Source organism: Camelus ferus, chromosome 12 (assembly GCF_009834535.1).
Source record: "Camelus ferus isolate YT-003-E chromosome 12, BCGSAC_Cfer_1.0, whole genome shotgun sequence".
NCBI classification, from domain to species: Eukaryota; Metazoa; Chordata; class Mammalia; order Artiodactyla; family Camelidae; genus Camelus; species Camelus ferus.
In genome coordinates, this window is record NC_045707.1 from 9,482,331 (window position 1) to 9,500,346 (window position 18,016).

At 58.9% G+C, this 18,016-nt stretch overlaps 1 protein-coding gene across 4 annotated transcripts in view; it reads right to left on the reverse strand.

The window, feature by feature from the left end:
- Positions 1 to 620: 620 nt before the first annotated feature.
- Positions 621 to 18,016, reverse strand: part of WNT7B (Wnt family member 7B) — a 52,276-nt gene continuing 34,880 nt past the window's right edge. For all 4 annotated transcript variants that reach the window (XM_032492445.1, XM_032492447.1, XM_032492446.1 and 1 more), the window contains exons 3-4: positions 9,689 to 9,960; positions 621 to 3,400 (exon numbers count right to left, since the gene is read on the reverse strand). In XM_032492445.1, coding sequence (XP_032348336.1) covers positions 2,921 to 3,400; positions 9,689 to 9,960 — 752 coding nt within the window. In that variant the 3' untranslated portion in view covers positions 621 to 2,920. The remainder of the gene's footprint in view (positions 3,401 to 9,688; positions 9,961 to 18,016) is intronic.

Sequence of the window (18,016 nt, forward strand, 5' to 3'; positions counted from 1 at the left end):
TGGTGGCCAGTCAGGGGCCTCTGAGCTCCCAGGAGCCTCAGGCTGCCTTCCCATACCTGGAGAGGGCAAGGAGCGCCCCGGGGGGGCACTTGAGTCAAAACCCACCAGCCACACTGGGACAGACCCACAGGGACCCTGAGGCCAGAGCCCAGCTGGGGTCAGAAGGGGAAGGGAGGCACAGAGGGAGACAGCTGGGGCTGGGGCCTCCAGGCTGCGGTTCGCCTACCCCTGGGCTCCCCCTTCTCCTGAGAGCAGCCCCCACTCAGCCCCATGGCACCAGGCCAAGGCCCTCCTGTCCCTGCATCTTGACACAGGCTGTCTAAGGAGGCCTCAGAATCTGGACCCAGCCCCCACGAGTAGCTGGGGGCAGGTGGGACAAGATTCCCCTGTGCCCCCTCCCCCCCACCCATGGGACCTGGGAAAGGGGGGGGGGCGGGGTAGAAGGGACCATCAGCACGGCCCGGCCCAGCCCACAGAGAGGGGAGAGGAAGTCGGAAGGGTGGGAGCCACATGAGGGCTGAGGAGGGTGGGGGGCTGTCCTGGAGGGGTAGCTCCTGTGTCCCCCCTCCCAGGGGCAAGCGCTGCAGGGAAATCGCGGGGGCTCCACACACACTCACTCCTCTGGTTCCAGCTTTATTGGAGCTGAGCGCTCCCCTCCCGGGGAGGCCAGACACAGCCCGTCAGAAACCTGCCAGGTCTCCTGGAGTGGGACACTGCAGGGACACTGCAGGGACACGCAGCGCCTCGGCCACCACCATCCCACCTGGGCCACAGTGCCACCCTCACCCCCACCCAAAGGAAGGGCTGCTGCTGGCACACTCTGCAGGGAGGGTGGGGTATTGGCAGGGGCACCTGGTGGCCGAGGGACAGTGGGATGACTTGGTGGTATCAGGGGCCACCAAGGGTCCAAGGGTCTGTTTCAAGCAGAAGGAGGGACCTGGCTCGGGAACAGCTCGGCCATTCCCCCCCGCCCCCAGTACCCAGTGTAGGTCACAATAATTTAAAAGACACTATAGACATTTCGACGCTATATAACAATATAAGTTAACCAGTTTCCTTGGCAGAGGATGCTAGGCAGGGGTGTCCTAGGACCCAAGGTTGGGGGAAAGGGGACCGGGGGGCATTCACAGTGGCCTGGAAGCTCCCAGGACAGCAGCTTGTGGAGTGTCCTGGCATCATCAATGCAGGCAGGATGGACGCCAGGTCCAGGGCCCAGTGTCAGTCACCCAGGCTAACGTCCAGCCCACTTGACTGATCACTAGCTTGAGGACACATTTCCATGGGCTTCTGTGAGAAAATACCTCTAAATTCAGGGCGGGGACGAGTGTGTGGGCAGTGCAGGGTGCACCATAAGCCGGCTGCACACCATCGTTTCTGGCCCTGGACATGTCACTCTCTCTGCGCCTCAGTCACCGCAAGGAGAGTGGGAGCATTGGCAGAGACGTCCAGCCCGGAGTTTCCAGGCTCCCAAGCTCTCCCAACCCACACACGGTCTAGAACCAAGCAGGACCTCTTTCCATGCCTGTCCCCCAGGTTGTGGGGTGATTCAGACTCCAAGGGAGGGTCTGCATGGTATGCGGGCTGTGGTGGTGGGGAAGTCTGGAGGGCAGGTATCTGCTGGGACAGCAAGTGGGACCCCGGCAGAGCAGACACCCTGGATCTGAGTCTCCTCAGCATCTGGATCAGGACGAGAGGACCAGGACTGGGTAAGGAGACCACCAGAGAAACCCTCAAAGGCACCTCGAGGGGGCGTGGACCCCAGTGAGGCTGGCAGCAGAGGGGGCGTGGCCAGATCTTTCAAGGCCTGGGGGCTGCCTCTCACCTGGGCATCCCCAGAGCACATCCTTCAAGATCAGGAGCCCTGGGATAGGGGTCAGTAAGCCTGAGCCAAGGCAGGAGCCTCCACTCACGGCCTTGGGGATCTCTGGCTCGTGCTTGAGCCATTCTGGGCCTCACTGTCTGCATTTGTCAAATAAGGCAAACACCCTGAACTATCCCCCATTACACCAGCTTGCCTCGGCACAGCACTGTCCTGGGGGTCCGACTGGCTCCAGGGTGGGAGGGGGCTCGTAAACTAGGGGGTGCCAGGCCAGTGAGGGGTTTGGAAGGGCAACAGCATTAGGGAGGGGATGCAGGACCCCTGAAACCTGACGTGGGTGACATTTTGATTTGTTAGATATGAATTTCAAAAAGAAGGGAAGAGAGGGCCAGAGATCCCTGTCCATGGTGCTCCTCAGAGGCTGTCTTGGGTCATGTCGGCCACCAAGCCCCTGCCCAGCTCACCTGGGGACCACATGCACTGCCACCTCCCCCTGGGACAGAGTCATACACAGAGATGCTTCCACGGGTACCCAGAGGCCAGAACAGGAAGCAGAGGGTGGCCAGGGGATGAGCCAACAGAGTACGGAATTAGGACCGGCTACGCCTTAATGCTAAAATCCTCTTCTGATACTAAGAAAACATAAATAATTTTTGTCAACATCTGCCCAGACCACCCCAGAGCCCAGCGACTGATGCAGCCTGGGAAGCAGTTTTTCTGTGTCCATACCACCAGGTGGGGGAGGAGAACACTCAGAGTCTTGTCGCTTTGCTTTCCGGGGTATGTGTGTGTCCTTGAGGTTCACTTTCCCCGAGAAAAGAAAAAAATTCACTGGGCGGGTCCCGGGACACCCATGCCCCCTCTTGGCCAGGTGATAGGGCACTGTTCCGCCATGGCAAGGGACAGGAATGGCAGGAGGGAGGCCCTAGAGGGCAGAGAGAGGGTGATCGGCCCGTGGGAGCCCTCCAGCGCCGGGGGCTCCCACCTTCTCCACCCACCTCTGCCCACAGCCCAGTGGCCGGGAGCAGATGTGCAAAGCGCCGCGGGGCGGGGCCGCGGGGGGAGTGGGCGGGGCCGCGGGGCGGGGCGGGGCGGAGGCGCTCACTTGCAGGTGAAGACCTCGGTGCGCTCGCTGCACGTGTTGCACTTGACGAAGCAGCACCAGTGGAACTTGCAGTTGCACTGCCAGACCTTGGTGTACTGGTGGGTGTTGTAGCCGCGGCCGCAGCACATGGTGTCGCAGCCGTCGGCGCCGGGGGAGGTGCGGTTGCAGAGGCGGCCCTGCGTGCCCACGCTGCCGGTGGCCGCGTCCTCCTCGCAGTAGTTGGGCGACTTCTCGATGTACACCAGGTCCGTCTCCATGGGCTTCTGGTAGCTGCGCAGCTGTTTGATGCGCAGGAAGGTGGGCTGCCGCAGGCGGCTGGCCCGCACCACCTCCACCTGCACCGCCACGTTGTACTTCTCCTTCAGCAGGTGGCCCACCTCGCGGAACTTGGGCAGCGTGGTCCAGCAGGTCTTGGTGGTGCAGGAGCCCGACACACCGTGGCACTTACACTCCAGCTTCATGCGCTCCTCCAGGACCTGCGGGCCGCAGGGCAGGCTCAGTCTGGGTGGGGGGCCTGGGGCCTCCCAGCTCCCTCCCGCCCCCATCTCCACCTGACCTGGAGCCCACTCCCCTCTTCCCACTGTGTGACTAGGCATCAGTGTTTCCTCCCCCCTGAGCCTGTATCCTTACCCGTTCAATGGGGCTGCTGACCATAGGTCCCTACACAGAGGGCTTCGTGAGGGTCAGTGAGAAGCCAGTACTTGGCAGAGCATGGTGTACATTTCTCAAATGTGTTTCGCTACATTCCCATCACCCTTCAGGGAGCTGCGGGTCGATGGCCTAATGAGGAAACTGAGGCTCAGAGGGCAGTGGGACTTGCTGCAGCTCACAGAGCAGCAGGTGGCGAAGTCAGTGTGTGCACCCATCCTGGCTCAGGGAGGCACCTCTCCGTGGTACCCAGCCCAGCAACAGCAGGCGCTTAATACGTGCACATCCCCCACCCCCGTCTCTCCCACTCCCCACCCTCATGCCTGGTGTAGGCCCTGGCACGCAGTCGGCACTTAATAAGTGGCCGTTCAGCGGAAGTCCAGCATGCACATGGAGCTCTGTGCACCTTTGCTGAAGGACAGAGAGGGGGCGGGCGGGAGGTGAGGGCATGGGTCAGTGAGGCCCGGGCGTGCCGTCTGCCGGGAAGCCGCCCTCCGACCAGTGTTGTTCTTTCTCCCCGGCTCCCCAAGGGCCAGGGATGGGTGCAGCCGTGTGTTTTCCTTGGGCCTCCCTCCTTGGCCCCGGAAGGCCAATTCCCAGAGCCAGCCCTGACCCCAGGCACTCATTTACCCGGATCGAAAAGGCCCTGCCAGCCAGGGCTGATTAAAGATGGGGAATCATTAGCTGCTGCCCCACGGCTGCACAAGGGCCATTTGTCAGCTGTCGAGGCTCCCGCTGGCCTCACTTTGACAGCCAGCTCTACAGGGGCTTGGACACCCTCTGCCCCTGTGCCCAGAACCCCAGCCCTAACCCTCGGTGAATGAATGAATGAATGAATGAACGAATGAAAGAAAAAGAGAGAGAAACATCCCAGGGGGTCAACTACTCCCCCAATCAATTTCCCAGCCCTGACTGCATGGGCCCCTGGACCAAGGAGAGGATGTCTGGAGCTCACAGTCCAAGTGGGAAACAGAGAAGGAAACTGCCCAAAGTGCAGGGGTTGTGGGAACCCGGGAGAGCCTGATCCTGCCCAGGGGGAGGCTGCCTGGAGAAGGTGGTGCCTGCACTACGTGTTGATGGAGGAGTAGGAGCTCATTAGAGAAAGAGGGGGGGTGTGCCAGAAGGGGTACAGCATGAGCAAGGTCCAGAGAGCTGTCACCATCATCACGAAGGGAAGATTTGGCTCAAATGAGAGTGATGTGGGTGCTGGGCGGGCCCTGAGGCTGGCAGCCTGGAGTTCTGGGGGGGAGGTTCTCTGCACCTGGATGATGTCCTGGGGTGGAGTCTGGAGAAGCTGGGGAGGAGGGAGGACAGAGGAGAGGAAAGGCTGAGGCTTCACCAGTGGAGAGCCAAGGTGTGGTGGGCCCCAATGTCCGGAGGAGGGAAAGGGGGCCAGGTTTGGGGAATATTCAGGGCTTGGTGACTGTGCTGCAGGGTATTTGGGTCGAGGGCCCTGGCCAAGAGCCTGGTCTGTGGGTCAGGGTGAAGGGTAGGACCTCCCACCCTAGAAAAGCATATCTGGGCCCCTTCTCTGCCTCCTGCCCCCGTCCCCATTCCTGTTCATCCCAGTTAGATGTCGCTCTTCTCCCTCAACCCTGTCCCATATTCATCTTTGCTAGGACCATCCTCTCCCCCGAAAGCCCCTCCCTCCCTGAATCTGCCCTTCAAGGCTTGGAAGCTTCCTCTGTTCTGGCCACATCACCTGTCATGGATGTTCCTGGCCAGGAGCTGGCTAGATGGATAACCCTCTCCAAGCCCCTAGCCTGGGGAGCAGTTCACCCCACCCATACCGCTGGCTTAGAAGGTTCCTCCTCAGATGGGCGGTGATGGCCAGAGACCTGGCAGGAGTGTTGTGTTCAGGCTGGCGTCTGTGCAGGCCACGTGGTCCAGGCTTAACTGACATTGGTGTGCGCACTTGGGCCACCCTGAACAGCTGCCCCCACCCCGCTCTGCTCCTGCCCTGAACCCCTTTCCTCCACCCCTTCCCTGCACAGTCAGATCTGTGTGGCCAGGCCAGTGACAGTCAGCAGATGAAGCCAACTGGGCAGCCATTTGCAGAGCAAGGGACTGAATCCTCGCTTGGCTGGGTCCCCCAGGTCTGAGCCTCTCCTGGGAAGTGATCACACGATTCAAGAATGCACTGTTTCCATCTCCGGCCCCCTCATGATCAGAGCAACAGCGCCGGTGGCGCCAGTCCTGCTGCTCCAGGAGACCACCTGGGCGGGTGCAGAGTGACCCACCCTGCCCAGAGGAACTGGTGCCTGAGCAGGGCCCTCCCCTGGGCCTCGCCCCTGCCCCATCGCCCTAGGAAGTGGTGGAGGGGTAGGTGGGGGAGCCCTAGAAAGGGCCGACTGGGGTTCTTTCCAGGATAAGAAATGCCCCCACTCTGGGAACAGTGTTCAGTTATGACCAAGTTAGGGGGAGTCACCAGGTTGCTGGACCACAGTCCCACGGGAGCCCAGAGCTGAGCAGCTCTCCACGCTCAGACTGTCTGCCCCTGGCCCACCAGGTAGGCCGTGTGCCAGTCTGGGGTGGGCTGAAGAGCATTCCCCTGAAAACTCCTGTCCACTCAGAAGCTCAGAACGTGACCTTATTGGGAAGTAGGGACTTTGCAGATGTGATTAAGGTAAGACTCGAGATGAGATCCCCTTGGGTCAGGGTGGGTCCCATATCCAAGGACACATGTCCTTATAAGAGACAGAAGAGGAGGGAACACAGACACAGAGGAGGAGGCCACATGAAGACAGAGATGATGCAGCCACAAGCCAAGGAGTGCCTGCTGTCCCCAGGAGCTGGAAGGGACAAGGAAAGATCCTCCCGCTGAAGCCTTCGGAGGGAGCTCAGCCCTGCTGACACCTTAACTTAGGACTTCCGGCTCTAGGAAAGAATGAATCTATTCCTAGTCTTTTGAGGAATCTCCACACTGTTTTCCATAGTGGCTGCACCAAACTGCATTCCCACCAGCAGTGTAGGAGGGTTCCCCCTAGGAATAGACTTACCATATGACCCAGGAATCCCACTCCTGGGCTTGTATCCAGAAGGAAGTCTACTTCAGGATGACACCTGCACACCAATGTTCATAGCAGCACTATTTACAATAGCCAAAACATGGAAACAGCCTAAGTGTCCATCAACAGGTGACTGGATAAAGAAGATGTGGTATATTTATACAATGGAATACTACTCAGCCATAAAAACCGACAACATAACGCCATTTGCAGCAACATGGATGCTCCTGGAGAATGTCATTCTAAGTGAAGTAAGCCAGAAAGAGAAAGAAAATACCATATGAGATCGCTCATATGTGGAATCTAAAAAAAAAAACAAAAACAAAAACAAACAAACAAACAAAAACAAAGAGTAAATACAGGACAGAAATAGACTCACAGACAGAGAATACAGACTTGTGGTTGCCAGGGGGGTGGAGGGTGGGAAGGGATAGACTGGGATTTCAAAATTGTAGAATAGATAAACAAGATTACACTGTATAGCACAGGGAAATATACACAAAATGTTATGATAACTCACGGAGAAAAAAATGTGACAATGAGTGTGTACATGTCCATGAATGACTGAAAAATTGTGCTGAGCACTGGAATTTGACACAACATTGTAAAATGATTATAAATCAATAAAAAATGTTAAAAAAAAAAAGAATGAATTTTTCCTGCTTTAAGCCACCTGGTTTGTGGGACTTCATCGTGGCAACATCGGCTTCCTCTCCACCTGACTTGGTAAACTCCGTGGCCCTGAGGATGTGGTGGGGGCGGGGGCAGGCCTGGCCGCGCTGTCACGGGGCCAGGGTGCCCTGGTACTCACTTCTCTAGGAAACCTCAAAAGTCACACCCACCCCATGTCCACCGCCGTGACAAAATAAGCACCGTGATTCTGGGAGGACCCTGGCCCCCAGGGTCACTGTGTGGCCACCACCATTGGCATTTTCCAAAAACTCAGACCACACGTGTGCTCCGCAGCTCCATGGGTTTGGGGCTGTCGGAGGGACACTGGGAGAAGGGGCATTACAGCCGCTGTGCAGGTGAGGAGACTGACTCAGGAGAAGGACAGGGCCAGCCAGGGCCCCCCACGGACAGTCGGGGACAGCACTGGCTGCTGTCCACTTTATAGGCCTTTCCTGTGGCTGCCCTGTCCCTGCAGGCCCTCGCACTGCCCAGCGGCTCCCCCACTGCCCCCCGACAGTCTGCTTCTCCTCAGCTCATGGCTTCGCCCCAGTCCAAAACCCCCAACGCGTTGACGCTCCTCCATCCTCGTCCCCCTGAACAGGCCCGGGCCCCAGCACCAGCTGCCTTGTTCTCATGCCTCCTGTCTCCCCAGGGCCCTACCCTGCTTGTCTCCATTTCCCTGTGCCTTTTTACCACCTGTCAACTGCCAGACACTCCCCCCGACCGAGTCCCCACATGTAAAATGGGGTCCGAGAGACCATCCTCCCGGGGCTGTGGGAAAGCCCCTGCTCAGGACCTAAGCCACTGCACAGACTCAAAGCTCCACGGTTGAGCTGAGAGTTTAGACGCACCTCCTCCTCCTCCTCCAGGGAGCCCTCCTGGCGCCTCTGTGTAAGTGAATCTCTCCTTCCTCTGCCCTCTCAGACACAGATGACTATTCGCCTGTGTCTAGAGAAGGAGGCCTACATGCTGTCTGTGAGCTCCTTGCAAGCAAAGACGGTCACCCATTTCTTCATTTGACAATAATTTAATAACCACCTGCTGCAAGGCAAACTCCATATCTATAAGATGAAGCCAAATCCTTGGCCTGGTGTTCAAGGCCCATTCTGGACCGGCCCCTGCTTGCTTCTCAAACCTTGTCACACCCACCCCTCGTGCCCCCCCCACCCCCCACCTCGCAAGTGTCAGCTCTCTCTGCCTCTGCCCTTCACAGCTCTGGTATGTCCTTCACCTGGACATTCACTGCCTCCAGGAAGCTGCTGTTACCCCTCCCTCAGGTCCCTGGGCTCTTGCCGTCCCTGGGTATGGCCCTGCTCCCCTCATGTGGACCCAGTCGGTGCTGGAGAGCTCCCACGGCCAGGGCTATGTCTTACTCCTCCCTGTCCCCGGTGCCCAGCATAACGCCTGGCACGCAGAAAGAGTAGGGAGCGTTGGCTGAGTAAATGAGCTCAGCTGTGGGCCTGGGGACAGAGGGCACCTTCATCTCCTCTTTGCTCAGAAAGGCAAGTCTGCCCCGTGCCTGCAGGGCCCCTCAGGCCCTGGAGCCCCGGTGCAGCCCCTCAGGCTGGAAAATCAGACCCAGAGGCGTTCCGCTCAGCTGGCTGCCCTATCTCTGGCCATCTTGCCGCCTTGGCGGCCTCTCCTCCCAGCCCAGTATCTGGGGCTCTCATCTCCCTGAGGCGGAGCTGGGCTCGCCCCGACTTCTTCCCCAGTGTGTCTCGGCTTGAATGTCCTCCATTATCATGGCACCACACTGCATCCCACCTCATGCATGAAGCCGGATGCTCCCTAAGACCCCCATTCAGTTTCCACCATTCCTCAGGCTGCTCCTGTTTCCTGGGAACACCCCTTCTTCCAGTCTCATGGCAATTCGAGCCAAAGGCCGCCTCCTCCGGGAAGCCCTTCCCGGTGTATTGTCACGGCACCTCTAGAACCAAAGCAGAGACATGGACTGTGGTCCAGGGGCCTCCCCCAACTCTTTGTCCCCGGCCAGGTCCTGCTCCCATTCTGTGTGTAAATAGGGTCCCTATCTCATCTCTGCTGCCCACCAGCTGGGGGCCGCAGGCATACTATTTCATCACTCCCAGCCTTCGTTTTCGAATCTTTGTAATGGGAACAGTAAGGCCCCCCTCTTAGAGCTGCTGGGACAGACAGAGGTGAAGGACTGTGCTCAGCATCACCCATTCCGCACCTTCTGGGTTCAGTTCACCAATTCCCTCTGCTAGGAGAGGTGCCCAAATCTCAGAGAGGTCAAGACCCTCCCTGGGTGATGCTGCAGTCACACCTGACACAGGCCTGCCCCTCCGAGTCCCGCCCCGCCCCGCCCCGCCCAGCATTGCCACGCCCCGCCCAGCACCTCCACGCCCCGCCCAGCGCCCGCCATGCCCCGCCCCGCCCCGCCCAGCACCTCCACGCCACGCCCAGCGCCTGCCCTACCTTCCTGCCGGCCTCGTTGTTGTGCAGGTTCATCAGGCGCCTGGCGTTTTTCTTGATCTCGCGGGCGTCCACGAAGCGGCGGGAGAAGTCGATGCCGTAGCGCACGTCGGCGGAGCAGCCGCCCCACTTCCAGCCCTCGGCCTGGTTGTAGTAGCCCTGCTTCTCGCGATCGCACCCGCAGTTGCTCAGGTTGCCCTGGCTGCAGGCGGCGGTGACGGCGTGGGCCACGCCGGCTGCGGTGATGGCGTACGTGAAGGCCGCCTCACGGCTCCCTGTGGGGAGGGGACGGTGCAGACGGTGAAGCCCCGCAGTCTCTACCCGGTGGGCTCAGAGGACCCAGTGCTGGGCCCTGGTCCTGCTGCCGGCCGGCTGTGTGACCCTGGGCTCAGCACGTGCCCTCTCTGAGCTTCTGACTCAGCAAAATGAGGCTAATGGAACCCACCTTGCAGGGCTGTGGTGAGGACAGTGTACAGTGGGCACTCAATGAATGCCACGGCCCTGCCACCGGCACATAAGACACTTCTCTTCCTGTCCCAGGAGCCTGGGCTGGAGGGGCCCAGTTTCCTCCTGGGAGACAGCAGCGGGGGGCCCTGGGAGGGGATGTTTGGTGCCCGCACCTCTGCCAGCCTCCCAGTGCTGCTCTTCACGCACCAGCCACTTGTGCTGACCCCTTTGGGGGCTCCGCACCCACTAGCCAGGAGCCAGGCAGGATCCCCGCCACTCAGAGCAAACCACGGGCTCTTTGTAGCTGTCTCTCTCTTTCTAACCAATCACTCCATCACCCGGCTGGGCCTCCTGAATCTCCCTTCTCCCACACCCCTGCCTGCTTCAGGGGCCTCTGAACTGCCAGGCTTAGGAGCCATTCTTCCCTGCCTCCCTCACCCCCCAGCCACCATCCAGGTGGCTTCAGACTGCAGTTCTAATCCCTGGCCAGCCCCCTCCCCCCAACTTTCCCTCGCTCTCCTCCGCCTGAGGTGGAAAGGGAAAGTCTGCAGTCCAAGCCTGAAGTCCATGCCTGGCTGGAACCCCCAGCCCTCTCTCCCCATCCTCCACCCAAAACAACTCAAATTCCAGTGCTGCTCGCATGTTCCTGGAAGCTTCCTGATCTTTTTGGTGGAATTTTCTTCCCCTCCATGCCCAAATTTGAACAGCCTTCCAAGGCCAATGCCAATGCCTCCTCCTCCAGGCAGCCTTCCCCGCCCACCAGCCAGATGAAAGACGGGCTACCTGGCCTGCCTCCGTGGCAGACCTAGCTCTCCCACTGCTCTTGACGCTGTGCGCCTGCTAAGCCCTTCCCCTGGTACTTCCTGGCTCCACGTGGGCCAGGGGCCCCTTGGACGGACGGGTCCAGCTCTCATTCTTTATTTTCCACAGCCCCCAGCCTACGCATCCTGCCATCCTGGCCCCTGTCTCTCGGGCCCCTCTTGCCTTGCCCACGAGCACAGAGGCTTCCTGCAGACCATGGCCAGGTCTGTGTGGTTCCCAGCACCTGCCACTGTGGGTACGGAGCTCAGAGATGGCAGCTGGACCAAAGCCAAGCTCTGCTGAGGGAATCCCACCGCCCTCAGCAATAGCGGGACATGGCCCAGTCGGTCTCGGGAGGGGCCGTTGGAAACCCAAGACCCTAGCCTTGCACAAGCTCTGTGCTTGTGCCCCACAAATGCCAACAGGCCCTTCTGTGTGCTTGGCTGTTGTTCCCTGTTATTGGGGACCAGCGTGATTCCCCCAGATTGAGAGATGGTTGAGGGTCATTCCACAAATATCCACTGAGCACCAACTGCATGCCCAGCCCGGTGCTGGGCTCTGACTGTGTCCTAAGGTCCCCCTCCTCACCCACCAATTGGCTGAAGGGGGCTCACCTTGATGGAGTCCCCATTCCCCAGGGTTGGGGGCTCACCCTCAGGGAGGTCCTTATTCCCCAGGGGGGGAGCCTCACCCTCAGTGGGGTCCTTGTTCCCTGGGGGGTCATTTATCTGGGGTCCCTGTTCTCGATGTCTCTCCCATTTAGGGTGAGACCCACTGGTCTCTGGGGCCCAGGGCAGAGGACGCTTTGGCTGGCCTCTGCTGTCACAGAGGGGGCTGTGGTTTCCTGGAAACTTCCATCCTCTGGAAAGAGCTGGGGGGGGGGGTTGGTGTTGGGCATTCCTTCCTCCCCAGAAAGACCAGGGTCTGCAAAGGGCACAGGGCGGCACTGCCTTCTCAGGGCCTGGCTGCACGTCCAGTCTCCCCTCCCCGATGGGCCCTTCAGCCCACACTCCCGCCTCCCGGCCTGGGGACCTGCCCACAGCATGGGACCCACTCCGCGGGCACCACCCGGTAAGAAGCCGTCTCTTAGTGCAGTGGGTGGCTCTTGGAGGAGCACAGAGGAGTCCTGGTCCCTGGGCTGTTGAGGCCACCAGCTGGGAGCACCAGCCAGACACAGGGACAGGGAGAGTATGGTGGGAAGTGGGTTATTGAACTCCAAGCCCAGCAGGGCCAGCCGACAAGCTTACACACGGGCATGCATGAGCAGGGAGGCGGTGGTGTCGAGGAAAGGAGGTGACCACAGAGCTCTGCAAGAAGGGGCACGGAGAACCATGGAACCTCAAAGGATGCCTGGACCTCCCTCTCTGGGGGGGTAGAGTCAAGGAAGGCTTCCTGTAGGAGGTGACACCTTCAAGTAAGTCTTTTTTTTTTCTTCAAGTAAGTCTTAATGAGAAGTGTGAGTTAACTCCCTGTGAGTGTGTGACTTAGCATGTGAGTGTGTACAGTGCGTGTATACGTATATGTATATGGTATGTGTGTGGTGGTGCTTGCTCCTGGGGCACATGAGGCAGGAGCAATGGTGCAGAGGTGTGAAACAGTTTGGTGTTGCTGGTGCTGGAAGTATGAGATCACGGGATAGGAAAAGAGGTGGCTGAAGTCCAAGGGCGCCAGATTGTGGGTGGCCAGAGATGTCCTGTGAAGCAGATGGCACTTTCTGTGTGGGTGCTGGGGCAAGAGGCTATGGGATTTGGACCTAAGTCTGGCTGCATGAGGGATGGGGACCCTGGGACTATCTAGAAAGCAGACCGGCAAAGCCATGCCTATAGTGTCATCACCGCTGCCAGCCCCCTGCTCTCACAGTGCCAGCAGCTCTCTGACCCTTAACACCTGTTCTCACTGAACTGTCCCGACAATCATGCAATACAAGTTTCATTCTCAGTCCCCTCTTTCAGATGAGGACACTGAGGCACACAGAAAGTATGAAACTAGGTGTTAGTGGCTGAAGCAGGATTTGAACCCAGGCAGTGGAATCAAAGCCCAGCGAGGCAGAGGGAGGGGCTTGGGGCCTGGGGTGCAGGTCATCGGAGGCCTCCCTGACCCCCGGTTTGGCCCCTTTGCAGCTAAGTGACCTTGGGCAGGAGGAGACAGGAGAAGAGGTGTGCACGGCCCCCTCGGGAAGGAGATGCTGCATTTGGACCATCCATGGACCTGAGGTGTGCAGTGGCGGGGCGCTAACCGGCAGGTGAAGGCTGGTTGGGAGCCCTGGAGAGGCGGAGCTAGCCTCCGAGTGGGCATGTCACAAGCTAGGCCCCCAGAAGGGGTTAGAAATCTCCACCAGTTGTGAATTCACACCAAGGGGCCAGGCGGATGGAGCTAAAAGTCCCAAACCAAGCCCTGCCTCAGCCAGGGCGATGGGGGTGTGCCCTCAGAGGCCCGGGACCCACCACCACCTGCGACCCTCTTCTCCCCCGAATGCCCGTCCTCCCCAGCGGCAGCCAGATGGGGGACTCCCACGCCCTTCATCCTCCAGCCCCGCAGGCAGGCCAGCAGGCACAGGGTCAGGCCGGGAGTTTGGAGGGCACTTCACAAAGCCCTCCCTCCCATCCTTTCTGCTCCCACAGGGTTTCTGCCCATGCCCAGCTCAGACCCAGTTACTCATGAGTCACTCACTGGGCTGCCACTCCCGCTAATTCCCTTTTTATTTGGCTTTAATAAGCCACACCCTCTCGTCTCACCATGGAGACGAGGAGGAGGCGAGCAGTGAGAGTCGTAGTTTGGGGAGAATCAGTGAGGACAGCGTTGGGTCCTGGATCCAGGGGTTCCCGGGGCCCCGTTTCATAGAACTGAATGCTGGCTCAGAGGGCTTCCCCACTTCGCCGGGTCACAGTGCGCCCGGGCATGGAGGGAGGAGACGGTCCCCTGCCAAAATCACCACTGGGGCTGTCTTGCAGCCCCCACAAGTCACCTACATGTCCTCCGGAGCGAGAATGAGTGAGTGTTTAGATTTAGAAAGAAGCCCCTTGAACCCGTGGGCCTTGCCCAGCAAACGTCGATGGCTCCCCGGGCCTCCGAGATGCCCTCCAGCCCCAGAGGCCTGACCCCACCCATCCCACCCGCCACTCACTCCCTGAGCCTGGCTCTGCCAGGTCCAGTAGCTGGTCTGCCTGTAGGCAGGTGCCGCCACCTCCTGCACACACCGCTCTTCTGGAATAGAGGGCAGCCTGGTTCCCACCGCCTGCCCTGATGGGCGCTGGCCCGCTCTCTGCCTGGACCGCCTGCCTGCATTCCCACGTGTCTGCAGCTCACCGAGGCTCTGAATGCAGCAGGGAAGCTCCCTGCTCCCAGAAGCCCCACTGAGGTGAAGCGCCCTCCTCTGGGCTCTTGCCAGGTGCCCGGTGGGCTGCAGGGGTGGTGGGTAGGCTCCATGTCTGATTCTTTGTGTACCCCTGCCCCGCAGCATCATTCCTTGAGCCCACACAAGAGCAGGGCTGGGGCTGGACTACACTACATGCATCACCTTCTCTTATCTCCCTGAGCACTCCATGGAATAGTTCCTCTAAATGAGACCCATCTCACAGGTGGGAACACAGAGCCTCAGAGGCAGGAAGTGGTTTGCTCCAGGCGGTAACGGCCACTTGAGCTCGGCACTGCTCCAGATGTGTCTGGTGATGGGGCTGGGGAGTTGGGTGAAGGCAGCAGGGATGGTCTGTGCGGGGCCAGCAGCGCTCTGGGGGCACACGTTGGTCTGGGAGGCCTAGGGGCCCCTCTGGGAACCAGAGCCCCTCCCAGCAGGGACGTGCACCCTCAGACAGCAGACCCAGCAGCAGTGCCCCGCGTGTCCCTGGAAAATGTCACAGACAGACGGGCAGGCCACACAATGGCCTCCCCAGTCCACGGCCCTCCTAAGCCCTGAGCGGGTCCCTGGGTGCACTGGCCCTGACTGAGGCCCCGCTGCTTCTAGGGCAGTCTGTGTCTGGCGCCCGGCAGGTCAAGATGGGCTCCATTAGCCACAGAGGCCCCCTGGCCCTGAGGTTTTGGGAAGGCCCCGGACTTGTAGTCTCACAGCTGCTGTGTGGCCCCAAGCAAGTTACAGACCCTCTCTGAGCCTGTGTCCCCATTTGCCCCATGGCCCCAGGAGCAACTCTAAGAGCAAACAGGACAAACAGGCATCACCCTCACTGTCACCAAATGTCAAGTGGGCCTGGCTGGCCAGGGATGACCGGGCACCATGCAGGGCTCTTAGGACAGGCCCGGGCATCTCTCCGTGCCATCCGAAGCGTCCTCCCAGGCAGCCTGTCCAGCTGCACCCCGTCATGCATATTCTGGACAAATCTGGAGCAGCAGAGCCCTCCAAGACCACTGCCCCATGGGTAAACCGAGGCACTGGCCACTCAGTGACCATCTAGCTCTGATCTCTTTTCTATTACGTATTCAAACTTAAGCCCCCACTGAGGACAGCCCCCTGCCCTGCTCTGTGCCCACCTGACCCGAGACCCAGGGACAGGGGTCCTGCCTGGGACAGCAGGGTCTAGCCCACCCTGCCATCCCCTCACTCTGACCTCGAGGGGATGCTGGGGACCAGGCAGATCTTTGTGAGCAGTTCTTAGAGGGGACAAATGTGGCCCCCGATCAACACAGGGGCCTGAGCAGAACAGGGCTCCCCTCACCCTCCCAGGGAAGAGCAGGGGGCTGTGCCCACCCTTCCCAGGCCCCAGGCACCAACCCCCACTGTCCACTCAAAGCTACTTACCACTTCCTAGCATCCACAGCAGCTGGCGCACTATTTTTAGAAAGCCACAAAAAGACCTAATTGTGCTCATAGCGACCTGATTAACTGCAGACCTGGGGAGGCAAGGTGAGAAAGGCACTTGGTTCCCTCTGAGTAGGAGAACTGGGAATCTGGAATCTCAGTGCTGGAGAGGGTCTCAGGGACCATCCTGTGCTACCCTACAAGGAGTCTGAGGTCCAGAGAGGGACAGCATGCTGCCTAAGATCACACAGCAGCCCAGGAAGTGGGGGAGCCCAGGCCTGACATTCTGAAATGATTGAGGTGAGATCATAGGTCTCGGCGCTACACACAGTCCCAGAGATGGGGCTCAGAGACTGAGACCTCAAGTTCAAGTCCAGTCCCTAAAATTGGGGTGGGGTGGGGTGGGGTGGAGTGGAGTGGGGTAGGGTGACCTTGGACCAGCTAAGGAGACTTTCCGTGTCTCAACGTCCCCACTTTGCAAAGTGAGGATAATTGCTCCGATACGGCCGCGGTCCTGGGAGGCAGGCCTGGCCCCAGCACACAGGGTTGCTGAACTGAGCTTCATGTCCACACATGTGACACACACCACACATGGGCTCTTTGCGGGTGTACACAGGTTTGGTCATCCATGCGTCGCTATGCATGTGTCCCTGGGCATGTACCTGGACTTGCGTAGAAATGCAGCTCCCATGAGTTGAGCAAGTGTGTGCCCCTGTGTGCGTGCACCTGTGTGTGTGCACCTGTGTGTGTGCCCCTGTGTGCGTGCACCTGTGTGCGTGCCCCTGTGTGCGTGCACCTGTGTGCGTGCACCTGTGTGTGTGCCCCTGTGTGCGTGCACCTGTGTGTGTGCCCCTGTGTGCGTGCACCTGTGTGTGTGCCCCTGTGTGTGTGCACCTGTGTGTGCCCCTGTGTGTGGTGTGCACCTGTGTGTGTGCACCTGTGTGTGTGCACCTGTGTGTGCGCCCCTGTGTGCGTGCACCTGTGTGCGTGCCCCTGTGTGCGTGCACCTGTGTGTGTGCCCCTGTGTGTGTGCAACTGTGTGTGTGCCCCTGTGTGCGTGCACCTGTGTGTGTGCCCCTGTGTGTGTGCACCTGTGTGTGCCCCTGTCTGTGGTGTGCACCTGTGTGTGTGCACCTGTGTGTGTGCACCTGTGTGTGCGCCCCTGTGTGTGTGCACCTGTGTGTGTGCCCGGGCTTGTGGCCAACACAGCTCATGCTGTCAAACCTGCCTCTCTGCCAACGTGGACTTGTCCCTCTTTTAAAAAAAAAGCAGACTTTTCTACAATTCACCAGTAAAAAGGCAAATAACCAAACTAAAAATGGGTGGAGGATCTGAATAGACGTTTCTCCAAAGAAGGTATAAAAATGGCCCCTGAGCCCACCAAAAGATGCTCAACATTGTTGACCCCCGAGGAAATGCAGATCAAAACCACGATGAGCTAGCACCTCATTCCCACTAAAACGGTGGCTAAACTGAAAAGAGGGACAGTAGCAAGTGTTGACAAGGACATGGAGCACCAGAACCCTCACACACTGCTGGTGGGATGTCAGTCATGCAGCCACTACGGAAACAGTTTGGCAGTTCCTCAAAACATTAAATACAGAGTTACTATTTAAGCCGGCAATCCCCCTTCTAGGTATATACCCAACAGACGTGAACACGTGCCCACACAGCAACCTGTACGTGAATACTCACAGCATCATCAGTCACAAGAGCCACAAGGTGGAAACAACCCAAATGCCCATCAGCGGGTGAATGAATGGATAAAGACATCATGGTGTCTCTACACAATGAAACACTATTCAGCCATGCAAAGGAACGGAGTCCTGACACTGGCTACGTACGACACGGACGAACCTTGAAAATGTGCTCAGTGAAAGATGCTAAACACAAAAGGCTACGTATTGTATGATTCCACTGATGTGAAATGTCCAGAATAGATAAATCCACAGAGACAGAAAACAAATGAGTATTGCCAAGGACAAGGGGGACTGGAGGAAGATAGCCACGGGGCAGAGGACTTTGGGGGGTGATGAGAATATTGTGAAACTGACTACGGGGATGGTCGCACAACCTGTGACTACACTAACAATCTCTGAACTGTGCACTTAAATGGATCAGTTGTATGGTATGTGAACTATCTCTCAATAAAAGCAGTTATAAAAACACAGCATCTCATGGTTTTAGGGAATTCCATACAACTTGTCCTACTCTATTTAGACCCTCATGGGGCCCCACAGCACAGTGAGAACGCTTGGCTCAGAGGAAGCAAGTGACTGGCCTGAGGTCACATGGCAGGCTAACCACAGAGCTGGGGTCTGACCCAGGACCCC